Source organism: Micromys minutus (genome assembly GCF_963924665.1).
Source record: "Micromys minutus genome assembly, chromosome: 1".
In the NCBI taxonomy this organism is placed as follows: domain Eukaryota; kingdom Metazoa; phylum Chordata; class Mammalia; order Rodentia; family Muridae; genus Micromys; species Micromys minutus.
The window spans coordinates 18,295,655-18,313,884 of NC_137969.1; the positions used below are offsets into that span (position 1 = coordinate 18,295,655).

The following is an 18,230-nucleotide window of genomic DNA, read 5'->3' on the forward strand; positions in this document are numbered from 1 at the left end:
GAAGTTACCCTGCCCCTATGCAGGAGCTAAATATTAATATTAACCATGAGGAAACTGTGGATGTCTTTTATTTTCCCCTATCAGGTATCAGTATCATCAGCTGTATAGCGATCAGAAACTGAACCACGACTGTTTGTGGGTGCTAAGTGATGTAAACCCAAGCAAGGTTGCTGGACACCAGAGAACAGCCTGGTTTTGTCTGTATTCCAAGACACAGACCCCATGTGATTTTCTGCATGTCCTTTGAGCCACATATCAATGAGTTACCACATGATCAGAAGGCTGAGATTCTAAGCCAGTCTGAACTGGGAGTGACTGGAGAGTAAGGTTAAGTTTTTAATGATTCAATCAATTATATGTATTCAATGAAGCCATGATGGAAATGCTAGACACTGAAGTTTGAAGCTTGCTGCACTTTTCCAGCTAACAAACATGTCAAGGCTTGGGGAGAGGTCGCATCCTGACTCCATGGGGTCAAGGTACCCAACAACTCTCCTAGAAATCACCTTCGGAGCTTCTTTTTTGGGTCTTCCTGAGATGGATCATAACAGCGAACAAGCTCTGAAATAAATATAACATCTTCCTGAGTTCTAGAATTCATTCTAGAAATTATTGGACTAGAAAGGTTGCAGACAATTTTTTTAAAATTTTAATCAGTTTATCTGAAGTGGTTGAAATAACCTCATTTTAACTGGTGTCTAAGCGAAGAATAATGGTGTTAAGTGAGGTTGTGGCCTTCAACTTGAAGGTCTACCTTAATACTGGCGATAAATACTAGAATTGATTAGTTGTTTTCAGGCTACATATAAAACAACTTCCTCTGCATAAATAATAAGGTCTATTTGTCTTTTAAACAGGTTTACAGTGCAATGCTCGTCTTTAGTTAATTGTTCACACTCTCTGACACTTTTTTAAATTATAATTTTTACCAGAGTGGACAGTAAAACCTGTAACAACATTAATAGTATCACATAGTCAGTCCCAAATGTATTTTGCTGTAATACATATTTTAAAATAATACTTAGATCAATAATAGACTGGCAACCTCACTTCAATTTAAAGGTTGCATGTAAAAGTAGGCTGTTTGTCTATTGGAAAGTTCTAGAACACAGCCTAAACTTACTAAACCATAGAACCTACCTTTCTTTTTGTTGTTACTATTATTGCTGCTGCTGATGCTGTGTTGTTTGGGGTGCCAGGCCACCTCACCCCCAGGAGTAATTGAGAGAAAACAAAATGTGGAAAGTATTGAGCCAGAGCCAATCTTTGGAGAGACCTGTCCATTTCATCACATACAATTAGCACCACCTCAAAAAAAATTTAATGAATAAACAGGTTACCATGTGACCATCAAAGAAATTCTGCAGACCAGGTCCCTGGGCTCTGAAATGTAAAGAGCAAATGTAGGAGTGAGCAGTAGAAAATTACACAAATGGGTTGGAGTTTATGGAGACCCTTGCAGGCGTCACCCGTAAGTAAAGTCTAGGCAGCAAGGGATGCCTAGGCACACACCCAGGGAGCAGGCCCAGTGACACGGGGTTTTTAAAGGACACAAAAATGAAGGAGGCAGAAGCTGAGTCTCCACAGGACAGGGAAGTGAACGGAACGAAAAGACTCCATTTGCTCCACCACTGCCTTGTCCCTGAACATGGTGGGAACTTGGTAAGTATGCAGCAGAATGGGACTGACAATCTCAACGTGTGCACGGCTGAGCACCAATCACCCCCTGACAAAACACGAGCCAGACAACTTTCTGCACTTCTCGGAACCCCTGTTACAGAACTCCCCGAGTGGAAAGGGAGAGCCTCAAAGCACGAGAGACTTAAGGCTGTGACTGTCAGGCTGAGGGTTCCAGACAGCAGAATTCCTGTACACACACATGGGTGTTGGGTGAGAGCATTGCATGTTGTGTTTCTGTGTGTGTGTGTGTGTGTGTGTGTGTGTGTGTTAGGAAGAGGGAATGTTAAAAAAAATAGAAAAGAAATAGATTACAGATAACATGATGGCAAGGTGGGTGGGGGAGGACTTCTGGAACAAGAGAATCAGCAAGAGGACCAGAGGAATGGGAAGGGGCTGAGAAAAGAAAACAAATGAGAATTTTCATGGAGGACAAGGGTGAAGGAGGGAATATGAACAAAGACATGTAACATAAAGGTTCTTAACCCATGAGTTGCAACATCCTTGAGGCCATATATCAGATATCCTGCATATGAGATATTTAATTATGACTCAAACAGTAGCAAAATTACAGTTTTAAAGTAGCAATGAAATGATTTTATGGTTGGGATCACCACAACATGAGAATCTATATTAAAGGGTTGCAGCATTAGGGAGGCTGAGAACCACTGCATTAAAAGCTATTTAAATAGCTATATAGGAACCCATTACTGTAGATGCTGCCTATTATGTGAAAGAAATTTAAACAAAGTCATCATGTAATGGGGAAGACAATGCTCCAACTGAATATCTTATGCCACCAAGTAAAAGCCCAATGCCAAGGATTGGTCACATCTTATTGAATCATGACTAAAAGAGTCCATGGACACTCCCAAAACATCACAGGCTATTCAAAGGCTATTTGTTATCTTCCACAGCTGACAGTATGGTTCTAATGGATGAGACACCACTTACTTATGTAACCAAACGTGATGAAATTGAGCTTGCACCAAACTAGAAGTTTTACCTTTACCGGCCAACATTCATGGTGATAGAAAGTACTATGTATACTGCCCAAAGAGAAAAGTCGTCATCCATAACTCTCAGCTAAAAATTGTGTGATTGACAGCTGTGACTTGCCTGCAAGATATACTGATATAAAAACCAAGGGGTGTAGGAGGAAGCAACCTATTCTAAAAATAGAGTTAGGGTCAGTTCTGTAACATTGAACCCATGCTTGACATGGCTAAAATGACCCAAAACCTAAGAGTAGATAGACCAAGGGCCTAAGGAAAAACTTACTATGATTATTTTGTTAAAGAAATAGAAGCAATAAAATGACTCCTAAAGACATATTGCTATAAATAGAGATCAATAAATTGCTCAACTCTCATCAGGAAAGCTTCTCTTGAAGTGTCTGGTGATTATCATAAACACCGACAGTTGAACAATGTGTAAAGAGTGAGAAACTTTTTGGAGCATTTAGCTCCAATGGACTGCCTTTATTAAACTCTACCATCCAGGGCTTAGAGATTTATGCAGAAGAGGGGTTAGACAGTTTCTCAGAGTCAGACATGGTGGATGACCTCCAGACACAACAAAGATGACATGACACACATGCTAACTCAGAGGCTATGACAGCATGCACAACACCAGCGCGAGCTCAAACTAAACAAAACACCACACAAATTAGACCAAGGAAGCCATTTACCACTGATGCCTGCTGGAAAAGAGAAATTCAAGTCCTTTGGAGGGGAGGGGTCCCCCCAATGGAATGATACTGGGTACTTCAACTCCATTCCTGGACAGGCACGATGCCTGGGAGGAACTGGCCAACATGAACTGGACGCCATGTTTTATTTGTGTGTACTTTGTTTTTGGTGACTTTGTATTATTAATAGGTTTGGATTTGTTTAGATTTTCTTTGGGGTATTTTGATTGTGACAGAGAAAAAGGATAAAAGCAATATGTTAGGTTGGTATGGAATTGAGAATTTCTGGGAGATACACTTTATTTTAAAAAATTGAAACATTTAAAAACATTGGGTTCTTCAAATAGCACGAGGTCCAGTGACTTTAAAACACAGATGTTTAAGCACTGATAAACTGTGTAACATGAGCTTATTAAAGGGTAACTTGAGACTATCTTAGAGCAGCAACTATTTTTACTCAACTGCCAATGCCCTCTGTATGGCTACCCATGATTCAGGGCTCAGCAAACATGCCCATGCCTCAACCTCTATCTGCTAATTCTGTAAAAGCAATCAGCAGTTCCTTCCCTTGACCACTGATTATGAAGGCATCGTCACATGATACCAATCTGGCCAACCAGATGCGTAGGAAATCCTACTGGATAGCTTCCAGTGAAAGTTTTCCTACTCAATCATCCTCACCTCATCCGCATCATTTGGGGAAGGACTTGACCTCTGGAAACTGTAAAATTGTGATAGGCTAATAGGATCCCATGGTCTTGGCTGAAGCAGGTATCTGCTTGTCTCTCTGAGGATGTATCTTAGACACCGTTTTGACCTAATGGCAGTATCTTTTGCCTTACAGGAGCTTTGTAGTTTTGTGAGGTCACATTTGTGATCTTGGGGCATAAGTAATTGGTGTTCTGTTCAGAAAACCTTCATCCCTGTGCCTCTGTGTCTGAAGCTTTCACCCACTTTTTGTTCTATTAGTTTCAGTGTACCTGGTTTTATGTGGAGGTCCTTTATCCACTTGGACTTGGCCTTTGTATGAGGAGATAAGAAGAGATCGATTTGCAATCTTCTGCATGCTGACTGCCAGTTGAATCAGCACCATTTGTTGAAAATGCTGTCTTCCCCCCCCACTGGATTTTTAAGATTCCTTTGACAAAAATCAAGTGACCATAGGTGTGTGGGTTCATTTCTGGCTCTTCAATTCTATTCCATTGATCTAGCCTGATATAACAGTCTCCTGAGAGGTTCTGCCAGAGCCTGCCAAATACAAAGGCAGATGCTCGCAGCCAACCATTGGACTGAGAACAGGGTCCCGAATGGAGGAATTAGAGTAAGGACTAAAGGAGATGAAGGGGTTTTAAACTTCATAGGATGAACAACAATATCAATCAACCAGAGCCTCCCACTCCCGAGTTCTCAGGGACTAAACTACCATCCAAGGGACACACATGGAGGGACCCATGGCTCCAGCCACTTATGTAGCAGAGGATTGCCTTGTCAGGCATCAGTGGGAGAAGAGATCCTTGGTCCAGTCAAGGCTAGTTGTCCCAGTGTAAGGAAATGCCAGGGTGGTGAGGCAGTAGGGAGTGGGAGGAGGAGCACCCTCATAGAAGCAGTGGGAGAAGGTATAGGATAGGAGATTTCTAGAGGGGAAACCAGGAAAAGGGACAACATTTGAAATGTAAACATAAAAAATATCCAATAAAAGGAAAAAAAGAAAATGGAAGGTTACAATGCCTTTGAAATGCGCCGAAGCCTCTGCAGTAACCACACAAAGGTCCTGCTTCAGAATTTTCTGTTGCCAATGGTGCCAGGCACCACTCTGAGTTATGCTTTATTGGTGGATAGCTTGTGACTCAAAGCAGAAGGTCCTTCTCAAGACTTTCACAAGTGGGAAGCTAATGTACATTGTCATCTTTCCTTTGTCCTAAGTTCCCTGGTCTGAATAGAAAACCTATTATTTACAAACCCATCACAATAATCCTGAGGCTATACTGAAAAGTAAAATCACCGAGACCACGGAAATAATTCTAGCAAAAGCAATGATATATTTTGAAATACTGTGAAGAAAAGTTGTATGGCTATGAAGAACATTATAAAATATTAAGCTAGGCTGGAGAGATGGCTCAGTGGCTAAAATCACTGACTGCTCTTCCAGAGGCCCTGAGTTCAAATCCCAGCAACCACATGGTGACTCACAATCATCTGTAATGAGATCTGATTCTCTTCTCTGTTTTGACTGAAGACAGCTACAGTGCATACACACACACACACACACACACACACACACACACACACACACACACACACACAAATAAAATATTAAGCTACATAATGCTACTAAAGAGATGTCATATATGTTCAAGCATATGTGACAATAATAATATCAAGGGAGAAGAATAACTAAATCCCATTACCTGCTACTGATGGAAGGGGTGCAAATTAAAATAAAATATGTAGTTAATTTTAATTGTGAAATTAAAAATAATTGAATCCATAGTGCTGGTCAGCATATATTCAATGGATGCTCATATTTTGTGTGTGGTATGTAGTTTGGGTGGGCTTTGAAAGACAATTAGACTTTTGTGAGTTTAGATAAACATATACTTTTGATAACATTATTGTGCTCTTTAAAAAAATTCCAAATGGAAATAATCATGTGTTGTAAAATCCTTTATGTGGGTAGATAAATAGTGGAAAAATGAAAACAAATTAAATTTGCCACATAAAAGTTGTGACAAATTTGTTCTTCTCTAATGCAAGAATATAAATGAAAAGTTTGAAGAGTAAATTAGTTTGAGGAATGTCTATAATTCCGTGTGAAATGATGATATGGATCAGATACAGAATAATCATATCCTTGAAAAGTAGAAAATGGTAACAGTAGTGCCCATTAAGCAAATGTTAAAATTTCTGCCCAATGGAAAACCACTGTTGTTGGAGCTGAATATTGATATATTTTCTATTCTAAAAATTTCCAAATACAGCTATATTATAGTGAAAAGTTTTTTTTAAATAATACATTTTTGCTTAAAACTGTAAAAGCCTTCATGTCATATTACTCAATTTTCTTTAAGGTAATAGAATAAAAAAATCAACAATAAGCAAACGGTCATTAATAACAATTTTCTGGAGATAATGAGGTGGCTCCGTGGGTAAAAACTCTTGTTACACAAGCCAAATAACTAGAGTTTGATCCCGCAAATCCACATAAAAGTTGGGAGATTCTAGAATTTACTCCTGTAGAGAGATGGGAGGCTGAGTCAGGAGAAACAGCTGGAGATTTATGTAGTGAGCTACAGAAACAAGAGCCCCCTTGTGCTCTAAGGAATATCTGAACCTGCAGATGTTTTTTAGTGAAGAGCATGAGGAATGGAGTCTGACAGGCACATTTCTTCGGCCCAAATTTGACATATACCAGTTTTCCAACCTTGGGAATGTTACCTGACTGGCTTAAGACTTCTCTGTACAAACTGTGGGACAAGGCTACCAACAGCAGCTGCCTTGTGGTGTTGTTTGACATTCACCTGGCATTTGATGGGCATTGTTTTCTCACAGCTCCCTTGCAACCACAGGAATCTATCACTACCTAATGTAAGGAATGGATCTTTTTTTTTTTTTTTTAATTTCCAGAGTACTTTTGCCTCATAGACACAACATGCTGTACACTGAGTAGCCTCGGGAAGGGAAAGAACAACCCTGGATCTATTTCTCCTCCCCCACTATTCCTTGTTTTTCTTCTAAGACTGGTTTCTCTAAGAGTCTCCTCTGTCCAGAGTGAGCTACTGTTCCCTTAGGAAGCCATGGGCCAAATCCTGAACATACGCTTTGTTGTGGCTTTACTATCAAAAAGCCAAAGCAAAGGGTAATAGGTTTCTGCATCACTTTTCATGTTAATCTGAACTTTTGGAACAGGAAGCACAAAAAAGCTGTTTGGAAGCTCGTGTCTCTGTCACGGTGTGGTAGAGATTCCTTTTAGTTGAGAAGTCTTCTCTGTCAGTGATGCTACCTTTAGTTAGCAGACACATTTCTTATATACTCACTGCTGGCTTTCATGTGACCTCATGAAGGCAAGGGTGACTCTGCTAGCAGAAACTGACTTTCTGACTCAGAATCAGAAGGTTCATTAAAGACCCTCATGTAAATTTCCACAATGCTTCAGTGCTCTTACGAGTACTACAACTAAACTGGTAACCCTGTGTAGTTCTGTGACTATTGCCCATGCTAAAGTCAAATCATTTGATGTTGTTGTTGCTTGAAACTCGAACTCTGACTAGACTTATCACTTCTTTTTCTATCGGGACTCAGTAGGCGACAGAAGACTACGAGAAGGCAAGTGTTTCTTTCTCAAAAGAGTATGTCACACAAACTAGTCCTCAGGCCATGTTTGAAACAAGAGCCTTCCCAAAACAGAGCACAAGCACTCTTGTGCTAGGATCTCAAGTGGTTATCGATTATCTGGAAGGGATGATGGAGGTTTAGGCTTTTGGAGAAATGGAGTTGTGGCGTTTGCAGGAGCATTTTATACCAGGAAGTGAAAGAAATGTGATCAACCATTGCCTCCAGTCCTTTGTGAAGGTCTCTCTAAGGGCCCCCATACTCTGTCTTCCTTAGATGGAGATTGAGTGGTCTGCCATGGGCATCAGAGAGGGTCTGTGGAGGGTAAAGGAGCAAAGAAAGATCACGGATAGTGGCAATACATTTAGTACTAAAGAGGTACATACCTCACAGGATTGTCCATCACACAAGTTAGAAGGACGCTGAATGTCACAGTGTTGGAGATGCTTACGCTATGTGTTGATTCCCTTGTGTTCCTCCTTCTTGCAAGGTCACTGAAGTTTATTTATATCATTCTGCCAGAGGCTACAGCTTGTATCAAGCGGCTTCTAAAACTGGGACTGGAGCCAACTTACTTCTGGCTCTGATAAGGGACTCAGGCACCTAAATAAAATCTGGTCTGGACTGGCAAATTAAATACCACAGTGAGAAGCAACTGGACAGGCATCAGTCTCAGAAGATTAAGCATCCTAGGACTGAGAAATCATGGGACATTTCCACTTAGATGAATGTGAAAGCCAAAACTACAGACAAGGCAACCGTAATAGTCACCAGAAAGAACTGTCTACAAACTATGAAGTGCGCACATCAATTTTAGTCTAAAAAGAATTTTAAGTATCATGTATTAGCATTTTAAAACAAAAAGGGGATATGCAATATACATAAGGAAGGGATAAGGAAAAATAAGTTATTCATTGGAAGCAAGCAACTGAGATCTAAGAACAGAAGCATTGCTAAGGGTAGTTGACTTCCAAGTCAACTATTTATTTTAAAGCAGATTTAAGAAATTATTAGGAAAAAAAGAAATTAACTGGAAAAGAAAAAAAAAAGACATGATTGGGGAGAAAGCACAGATACCTCACGTGCCTTACATTGCTTTTGGGTGTTTCTCACTCTATCACTGTGATTGAAAGTCTTGGTTTAAAAGGTGCCATAGTAGGAGAGGGTAAAAAGCTTCAGGTCAGTGGTTCTCAATCTGTGGGTTGTGAGCCCTCTGAAAGTCACATATCAGATAATCTGCATATCAGATACATTACAGTTCATATCAGTAGCAAAATAAGTTAAAAAGCAGCAACAAAATAATATTGTGGTATGGGGGGGGTCACCACAACATGAAGAACTTCATCAAAGGTTTGCAGCCTGAAGAAGGCTGAAAATCACTGCTTTGGAGGGCATTCCGTCATGGATGTTGTGTGTACCGTGAGGGAACTTTGAGATTCTGGTCTCTCATTTTCCCTCTGCTTCAGTTTGAGACATAACTGTCTACTTCTACACAGGCTCCTGCAAGCCAGTGTGGTCATGTGTGTGTGTGTGTTTGTGTGTGTGTGTGTGTGTGTTTTTCAAGCTTTAAAGCCATGAGCTAAATAGACCCGTTTTCTTTATGAAGCTAGATGCCTTAAAAGTACTTTCACTGTAGTGCAAAGCTAATGAGGGAAGCAAATTAGTGTTGAGGTTGTTCCTGAGAATGCAGAGGGAGCTTTGGAATTGGTTAACAGAAGGAATCCGGGGTAGTTTTGAGGAAGCCGCTTAGTAAAAAGAGAATGCTGAATGTAGAGTGTTCGAGTTATTCTGGTGGGACGATGGGAAGGAAGCTAAGTTGCTGATAAAATGGACACTGGTAAATATCATGCTGAGGTCTCAGATAGAAATGAAGATTTGCTTGGAAGTTAACTGAGTGCCCACCCCAGTTGCATCATAGCAAGAAACCTGCACACATTGTTTCTATGACCTGTTACTCTATGGGTGGCTGAAATAAAGACTTTTTTAAAATTTAAATTAAGATTAATTATTTGGATGAAATAAATTCAAAACCACAAATCATTCAGGCAGTGGCGTATTACAGTATGCTTTCGCTCGCCTTTGTAGTGACTTTTGGTAGCAAGAAGGAACATGGAATGGATTAAAAGGGTCTAAAAGCCAGAAGCAGTGTGGATAGAAGGCCAAATACTTAGCAAGAGGATAAAAGAAATGGACCAGTAGAGTAGTATCTCAGAAGTCTCTGCTTCTCTGTAACTGGTAAGTTTTCAATGCATACTATCAGACCTTAAAAAAAAATCAAGTACTGACAAAAATATATTCATATAGTTTTACGCAAAATTGCTTTTAAAATCTGTACATTTATCTGTTTTTTAAAATAGAGTTGTTTAATTAAAAAAAAGAAGTCTTTCCAGTTTTGCCTTTTACCACAGACACATACATGGATGTATTTCAGTCTGCTACCTGCAGTGAAGAACTGGTTCAGGAAAGAGCCTCAGAATGCCTAACGTGCCCTCCATCCCAAGTCTGAAGTAAACACTAACGCCCACAGCCTCTAGAAAACTCCACTCTGTTCGGTTTCTGCAGAGTTCACTCTCTCGGTACCGTGTACCATGACATAGTTTTGCTCTTGAGCAACCGGTTTATTTTTCTTAATGCAATTTCTTCAAAGTTCATCTGTGTTGTAGAACGTGTCAGAATGTCCTTTTGAGGGGAGTGAAATCCTTGTACATTTGTATCCCTAGTGGCTTGGTGCTTATCCACTGACAGTCACAGGCATCTTCCTTCTATCATGACTAGGCTACTGCTGGCATCATAAACGCACGGCATAGAAAGGTGGCTGCATCTTTTAAGAATCTTCCATTTCCTGACAAGAGATTTAAAATGCAGTGTGAGCTGATACTGAGTGGTATCACACAATTATAAACAAAGGAAGAAGTCTTGAAGTTCTGGAATTTAGTTGCCATGGGAAATCTGAGACATGGGCTGGCAATTCTTATGATAGTGCCCCTCTCTCATGTCTTACCATTGGAGCAAGCATTTGCTTTTTCAATTTCCTTAGAATACATTTCATTAGCTAGCAGACTATAAAACCAGTGGGCAAGTGAGTGGGTAGATACACATTAGGTTATTCACTCGATGAAGTGTCGTTTGTTTGATGTTGTGTTCATGCCTGGTACATCCGAAACGAAAACATGCTTATTTTAGAAAGTCAATAATAGCTGAAGGGCTGGCAAGCTAGCTCAGGTGACCACATAATCCTGATAATCTGTTTGACCTCAAGAACCCACATAAGCAGAAGTACACACACACACACACACACACACACACACACACACACACACACACTCCTAAATTTGAAAATAAGGAACAAAATAAATACTTCTTGGTGGAATTTTCTTCATATAACTTTTCTTTTAAAGCATATTTGTCTATCTGTATGTTATGTGTGTGTAAGAAAGAGAGAGACAGACACAGAGAGAGACACACAGAGAGAGGCAGAGAGAGACATGCAGGCAGGAAGAGGGTGTTATATTATCTTCTGGAGTAGTTGTGACCCACCTGGCATGGGTACAGAGAAATGAACTCTGGTCCTCTGGAAGAGCAGAATGTGTTTTTAACTGCCAAGTCATCTTCCTAGTCTCATGTTCTTTTAGAAAGTATGCTTGTTGTTGTTAAACTTCTCTTGTTCTTCCTTTCTCCCTCCCTTCCTCCCTCCCTCCCTCCCTTCCTCCCCCCTCCCTTCCTCCCCCCCTCCCTTCCTCCCTCCCTCCCTTCCTCTCCCCCTCCCTTCCTCCCCCCCTCCCTTCCTCCCTCCCTCCCTCCCTTCCTCCCTCCCTCCCTCCCTTCCTCCCTCCCTCCCTTCCTCCCTCCCTTTTTCCCTCCCTCCATGTTATATGTTCATGTGGGCATGCTCATGTATGTTTGTAGGCCAGGGGTCAATTTCAGGTGTTTCCTTTAAGAGGTCTCCAGCTAATATTTTGGTAATATCTCCCAATGAGACCAGAGCTCAGACTGAGAGACTAGCCTTTCTGGCCAATAGAATAGCTCCAGTCCATCATGGCTGACTTTCTATGTAGGTTCTAAAGATCCAAGCATATGTCTTGATCCTTATGCAGCAGGTACTTTACCCATGGGCCCATCTAGTCTGCCCCAAACTATATTTCCTAAAATAATGCAGAAATTTAAAACATATATTATCTTCCATATGAAATTCTTAATGAATCCAAGTTGTTTTAAGCAGCAGCTTATCCCCAACAATTCTATTTGCTAGCCTGTTTTAGCTTCTGTAGTATATTGTTTGAACTGGACTGACTTTTCACCTATACAAAGAGCTCTAAAGGGGATTGGTAGCCAAGATCCTGCTTAGTCAGTGTCCAGTGCTTAGGTTATATCCAAAATTTATCTTGTTGGATAATGAGTGTGGTGGCTCATGCTTATGATGGCAGCTCTCTGGGGGTTGATTTCTAGGCTAGCTCGGTTTAGAGGACTGTTGCAAATATATATATATATATATATATATATATATATATATATATATATATATATATATATAACAACAACCACAACAAAAGTCATTTATTCTTTTGTTAAGTGAAAGAGGAACCTGGCAAGTTAAATGATGTGTTAGCACCAGAAAAGCCAAGACAATGTAAGTTTTTGGTTATAATTTAAAATAGGTCAGAATACAGAAGAACATCTTTGGATCTAGTAAAATTTCAAATAAAAAATGAGTACCCTGTGCTAAGATAGAGCTGAGCGCAATCTACAGTTTCTTTGGAAGGTTGTGGGTGATGATGGTGATGATGTAGAGGTCACATGTTGACTAGCCCCATTTAAGGAGTCCTGATCATATTACAGAATATGGGGGAGTTTTATCTCTTACTTCTTAAAATATTTTTTAAAGAAAATTAAAATGTATGGATGTTTTGTAATGCATATACATCTGGGCACCTACTGCAGGCCTACTGCCTTTTGAAAGCAGAAGAGAATGACAACCCCGTAAGCAGGGTTACAAATGACCATGAGCTACCATGCTAGGAATGAAATGTGGGTCTTGGTAGAGCAGCCAAGGGCTCCCAACCACTGAGTCAGTTCTCCAGTCCAAACTTTACTCTTTGAATATAGCACTGATTTTGAATACTTATCCATGTATTCAGTGTATTTTGGATCACATTCACCCTGCATCCTCCCCTCCAACTCATCCTGGATCTCCTTCCATTCCCCTCCCAACTGGCTGGCTTCATCTTGTGCCTGCAACAGCTTCTCCTATAAGTTCCTAAGTACAGCGGTCTGAGTCTGTGCAAAAGAGTTTCTCCTCCGTCCTTTCAAACTCCAGCTTTTACACTCATTTTTAAAAGGCATTTTCATTTTTATCCATGTTTCATCCCCACAATCTGTGTGTGTGTGTGTGTGTGTGTGTGTGTTCCACATGTTTAGTGCAGAGTCACGTAAACAGGATCCCCTAGAATGGTAGTTAGTCAGAGTTGTGAACTGCCCAACACGTTTACTGGAAACCAAACTCAGGTTCTCTGAAAACTCAAGTTCTCTAAGCTGCTGAGTCAACTCTCTGGCCCCTCTCACAGTTTTGCTGTTCCCTCTTTTGTTACTCCTGGGCCTTGGTGGGAGGCATGATGTAGATGTAGATGCCTTGACATAAAATTTTATTTTCAAATACCTATTATTCTCTCTTGGAACCTGTATGTTTCCAGAAAAGCACACATCTTGATTATGTGGATTACTGCTCACACTTAAAAAAAAATTCTTCCTTTCAGTATCCCAGAGTCATATGTTGACTTCATGATGGAACTTTACCCTCAGGATACTACGGGAACCAGGCCTCAGGTTGCTCAGTCTGCGTCTCTTCCTTGTTCCACCAGAACTACCCATGGGATGTGCCGAGAACAAGGAGAACATGTCAAATGGATGCTAGCACTGTGAATCTGAAGCAGCACCACTCCATAAGAGCATGATTAACTTCATTGTTAAAGGGTTATTTATACGGCAGCCCCTGAGGATCATCAGTACTCCCCATGGCACTATCTAGCAATCCTTGACGTACTCAGTAAAGCATCAAGTGAGATAAGGTAACACTTGAGAGGTACTGCGAGAGACTTCTGAGGCGTGTGAGGGCTAGGTGCAGAAAGGGGCATGGAACTAGCATGGGTACAAAGCGGCTCCCAGGCTCTTCTGCAGTGTCTCCCACCCGCACACTACACTGTGGAGTGGCTTGAACGATTGATGCCTCTGAGCAAAGGACAGTTTCACTGCTCCCCAGAGTGGGAATGCTCCCCACAGTGTGAATGGTGTGAACTACAGTTCCACTGCTCTGGACAGTGTAAATGATGTGAGCTGTAGAATAAGATTTCACAGCAATGCCAATAACTTAATAGTTTATTAGTCAGTCAACAATATTACAAATATTTAAAAATTACTTAATATAAATAGTTGGCAGCAAACTATTCCATTACAGAGTTAAATTACCAGTACAACAGACAGACTGGAGATTTAGACACCTGGAAGATAACAATAAAATAAACTAAATTATTTAACAAAAATTTTAAGCTGAAGGCGTTTTACCTAGTGTCCATAAAAGCATGGGTTCTCTTTTTATTTAGAAAAAAATAAAAAACGGCTTTAACACCCCATTAGGAATATAAAATAAAATCAACTGAAAATATTAATTTGCATATCAAAGAACCATTTATAGTTACAATCCAAACACTCCATAAACCACTTGTGCGATTCTATACAGAAACTGGGAATTAGAAACTAGTTGCTTTAATATTACAAAGATTTCAGCTCCAAAAATAATTCAACATAAAATAAACTTTAGCAATTAGTGTCATAAAATTATATATTTTCACATAAAAATACAAAATAATATTAATGACAAGAATATGAAAAATTATTCCAAGTATTTTACTACTATTAAAATAAAATAAAACCCAAAAAAACAAAATAGAAATATGCATGAAAAAAGTCTCTCCTTTTGTTAGCAAAACACTATCCAAAATAACTACAATCATTTACATCAGTACAAAGATTTCTGGGTTTAAAAAATAGTTGCAATGACAAAAGGGGCATCTTTTCTGACAGTAAAAAATGACACTGTGGATAAAGTCTGCAAAATATGCAATGAAAAAAATAAATTTGCATTAAAAAGGTTTACACTGTATCTTTATACAAACATTAGAAACAGTATTGCACATCACAACACAGAATCGAGGTTAGTCAGCCTTCCAAAATGTGTTATATTCAAGTTTTGTGGCATCTTTGAGGAGAGGCTCGTGCAGCCAGATGCAACAGGGATAAAATATCAAGTGTTTTCCATACACAAATATATAAATGCTAAATGTTTCCTTCTTAACAAAAAGTGTGGATTTTTAAAGTACTTTTCCTCCACAGTCATTCATACTTTTGGGCAGCAATATGAACATTTAGGGAACACAAATGAAGAAGCTTTGAAAATACAAAAATACAATCAAAATTAATAATTTTCTACAAAAATAGTAAAATAAATATGATCTGTAAATTAAAAAAAACTCTAATACAGTGTTTACCAGTTAGAAAGTAAGAATGTAGTACATAAAAGGGAAAATAATCCCCAAACAAACAGAAAATGAAACAAATCAGAGGTAGGGGAGAGGTGGGGAGGGACACAGTATTAGACCAATGAGCTTTGTCCTAACAGGAACGAAGGTGACACAAACCAGCGTTTCGGTCACATTCACCCTGGTAGGAGAAGGTGTTTCTCTTGCATTTCCCTTCACTTCAAATATTTACTTCAGTTTAAGAAGGGAAGATGATTTTCGGCATCTCCAATTATTTCATCATATAATTTATTTTAGAGTTCATTATTTAATATATGAAAAGGCTCTTCAATTTTAAACATTAAGCAGAAATTATGAAAATAAAGTGTAAAATCTGCGAAATTAAATATCTAAATAATTAACATTGCAAAACTACTGATTTCTTTTCTAAATTCCAAAATTGAGGTATAGCAAAGGAGATGTCATCAGTCAAAAAAAGTGTGCCATAAAATAGCTGACTGCTGGAAAAATCTCTCACAGAGATATAAAAATAGTGCATAACAAATGTCAAAATGGACCAGGTCTGGCAGGGTGAGGGTAGAAAAGAATGCTCCAGAAACTCTGGATGGAGGGTCTCTGGGAGTCACAGGTTGGGACACAGACAAATAAATTAGTAAAGAGCTCCTCTGAAAACAGCATCAACATCAAACACTAAAAACTTGAGCCACAACCACAATAAAACAGCAGAGTTAGACATGAACCACGCATTTCTACAGTACAAAAAAGCATACCATCAACAACCAATGCTGAGATGAGCGCTTTGCTCACGTGAAGGATTGTCCCAAGGGTTTGCTGCACAGGCCATACCCTTGCAATTTTCTCTCTTTAGAGTCAAAAATCTTAGTTCTGCACTAAAAAAATAAAAAAAAAAAAAAACTAACAACAACAAAAAAACATTTACCATGTGGGGTGCTTTGCTTAGACTGCAGGGTAACTCCTACATTATTAACACAGCGGCTAGCTGCTGTTAGGATGCTCTAAAGAGGAAAACCACCAGGAACGAACGATGTTCTAGGTCAGAACCGTGCATGTTTCCACGCAACTCCCTCAATAAAGAAAAAAGAAAAAAAATGCAAGCAAAGTCATTACTGAATTTCCTTCATCAAAGTCTTTAAAAAGCAATTCTTAACCATCAAGAATAACAATGCTCCATGCAACAGTGACCCCAGTTTAGACAGAAGACCCCAGATACATAGGTCAAACATGTAAGCAAATGTAAGCCAGATTTCACCATTGCCTTAAAGGTAAATTGTATGCAACTAGCCATCTGTTATATTTCCCATCTCCATTTTGACTTCACTAAAGTTCTGTGTTCTTCTATAAAACCCTCTTTTAAAGTATGGGCTTTCCATGGGTCTCACATTCGGTGACTGGTTAGCAGTGTGCTGGCCATCTTTGGTTTTTAAAGGATGTCTTAACCATGAACTATCAAAGGGGCTAAAATCAACTTCTTGAAAATTCCTGTGTTTTTTTTTTTATTCAATCTTTTATCTGTACTCTATCACCGCACATGAATTAGAACCGCACATCACAAAATTGCACAGGGATTACAAATATTACATCCAGTCTGCATAAAATCGAATTCCACTACTGACCAGATCACAAAATGGCTGCACTCTCTAATCTAAAACTAATTTGCATATTGTACACATGTAGGACAACATTTTTAACTTGAAGTCACAAGAATGCATGCAAGTTTGCTTTTTGTAAAGAAACAAATTCTCTAATTTGTTCATGCTACCTAGATTCAAGAGAGCTTTGTGAGCATCTGCAGTACCTCAGCTCACTAGTTAATGTCCGAGGGCATGCATATGGTGGACACAGGAAGTAAACATGCATCGTTTCACACTCTAAACTATGGCAGTCTCGGCCATATTGTGCTGCCTGCATTTCATCCGCAATGCAGTGTGTCTCTAACGTTTTCAATCCCGTATTAATAGGTGACATTTACACATAACACCTATATAGCAGCAAAGCTAATACAGCTTGTGATTAAAAATGTTTAAAAATAGCTAATAAATCAGATTATCTTGAGGTATTATTTCTTGCAAGTCAAAATGGAGAGCAACAAAATCAACCGTAATTTTTAGTTTATGTACACACTGAAAACAGCAACAATAAAAATAAGCATTTGTAGCAGACATATTCCATCTTCACTATTATTTTGCTACCTTTGGTAAAGTACTGGGGCAGATCTTGAAGTTAAAAACCCATGTTAAGAAATAAGTGCACGCTTCACCCACTATATAGCAGCAGACTGTGTTGCCCCTACGCAAAACATTCTCATATCTAATTTTAACTTTACATATAAAAATAACTTGGAGAAAATACAAAAAAACATTTTATTTTAACATGAAAATATCACAAAAATTAGTAAGCCTGAGATGTAGGGTTTTGGTGAGAAACAAGAGGCTTGTAGTGTTTCGGCTGCTGATAACGATGCATGTTCGAGAGCTAGGTGAGAAGCAGAAGAATGCACTTATTTCTTCTGCACGCCAGTGTCTTCAGCACAGTAAGCCACATGCACCCTTCCCTTCCTGTTAGACCGAGGCCAGTTTGCTACACTTAGTTCCAGCGGAAGTGGATCTGACGTGGACGATCAGCACCTTCCTTCACCAATGGCTTATGGAACTCGCGTCCTGCACGAGAGTGGATATTTGCCCAACAAAACTCACAGTAATACTGCAGGCAGGTGACATTGGCACAGAAAAAGGGGGCAAACTTCCCACCGCAGCGCGCACCCTGGCACTCGTCACACATCTGGTCATCCAGCACATATGGCTTCACCTCCACCTGCAACACAAGAAAGACAGCCTCTGTGGAGTCTGCTGCAGAAATAAAATTCAGCATGAGTTTAAATGTTCATACTGCTCTAGAGAAAAAGAAGAGGCAGTGTCTTGTGGAAACAGCTTCCTGAGGCTAAGTGCGAGCCAATTTGCCTGTGTGCTGACGACTTGTGTATCAGG

The 18,230-nt window shown here is 39.6% G+C and overlaps 1 protein-coding gene across 7 annotated transcripts in view; it reads right to left on the minus strand.

Moving 5' to 3' along the window:
• Window positions 1–14,047: 14,047 nt before the first annotated feature.
• Window positions 14,048–18,230, minus strand: part of CPEB2 (cytoplasmic polyadenylation element binding protein 2) — a 51,207-nt gene continuing 47,024 nt past the window's right edge. For 6 of the 7 annotated variants that reach the window (XM_080932832.1, XM_080932831.1, XM_080932829.1 and 3 more), the window contains one exon: window positions 14,048–18,057. In XM_080932832.1, coding sequence (XP_080788958.1) covers window positions 17,830–18,057 — 228 coding nt within the window. In that variant the 3' untranslated portion in view covers window positions 14,048–17,829. The remainder of the gene's footprint in view (window positions 18,058–18,230) is intronic. The other variant, XM_080932830.1, reaches the window with a different exon arrangement.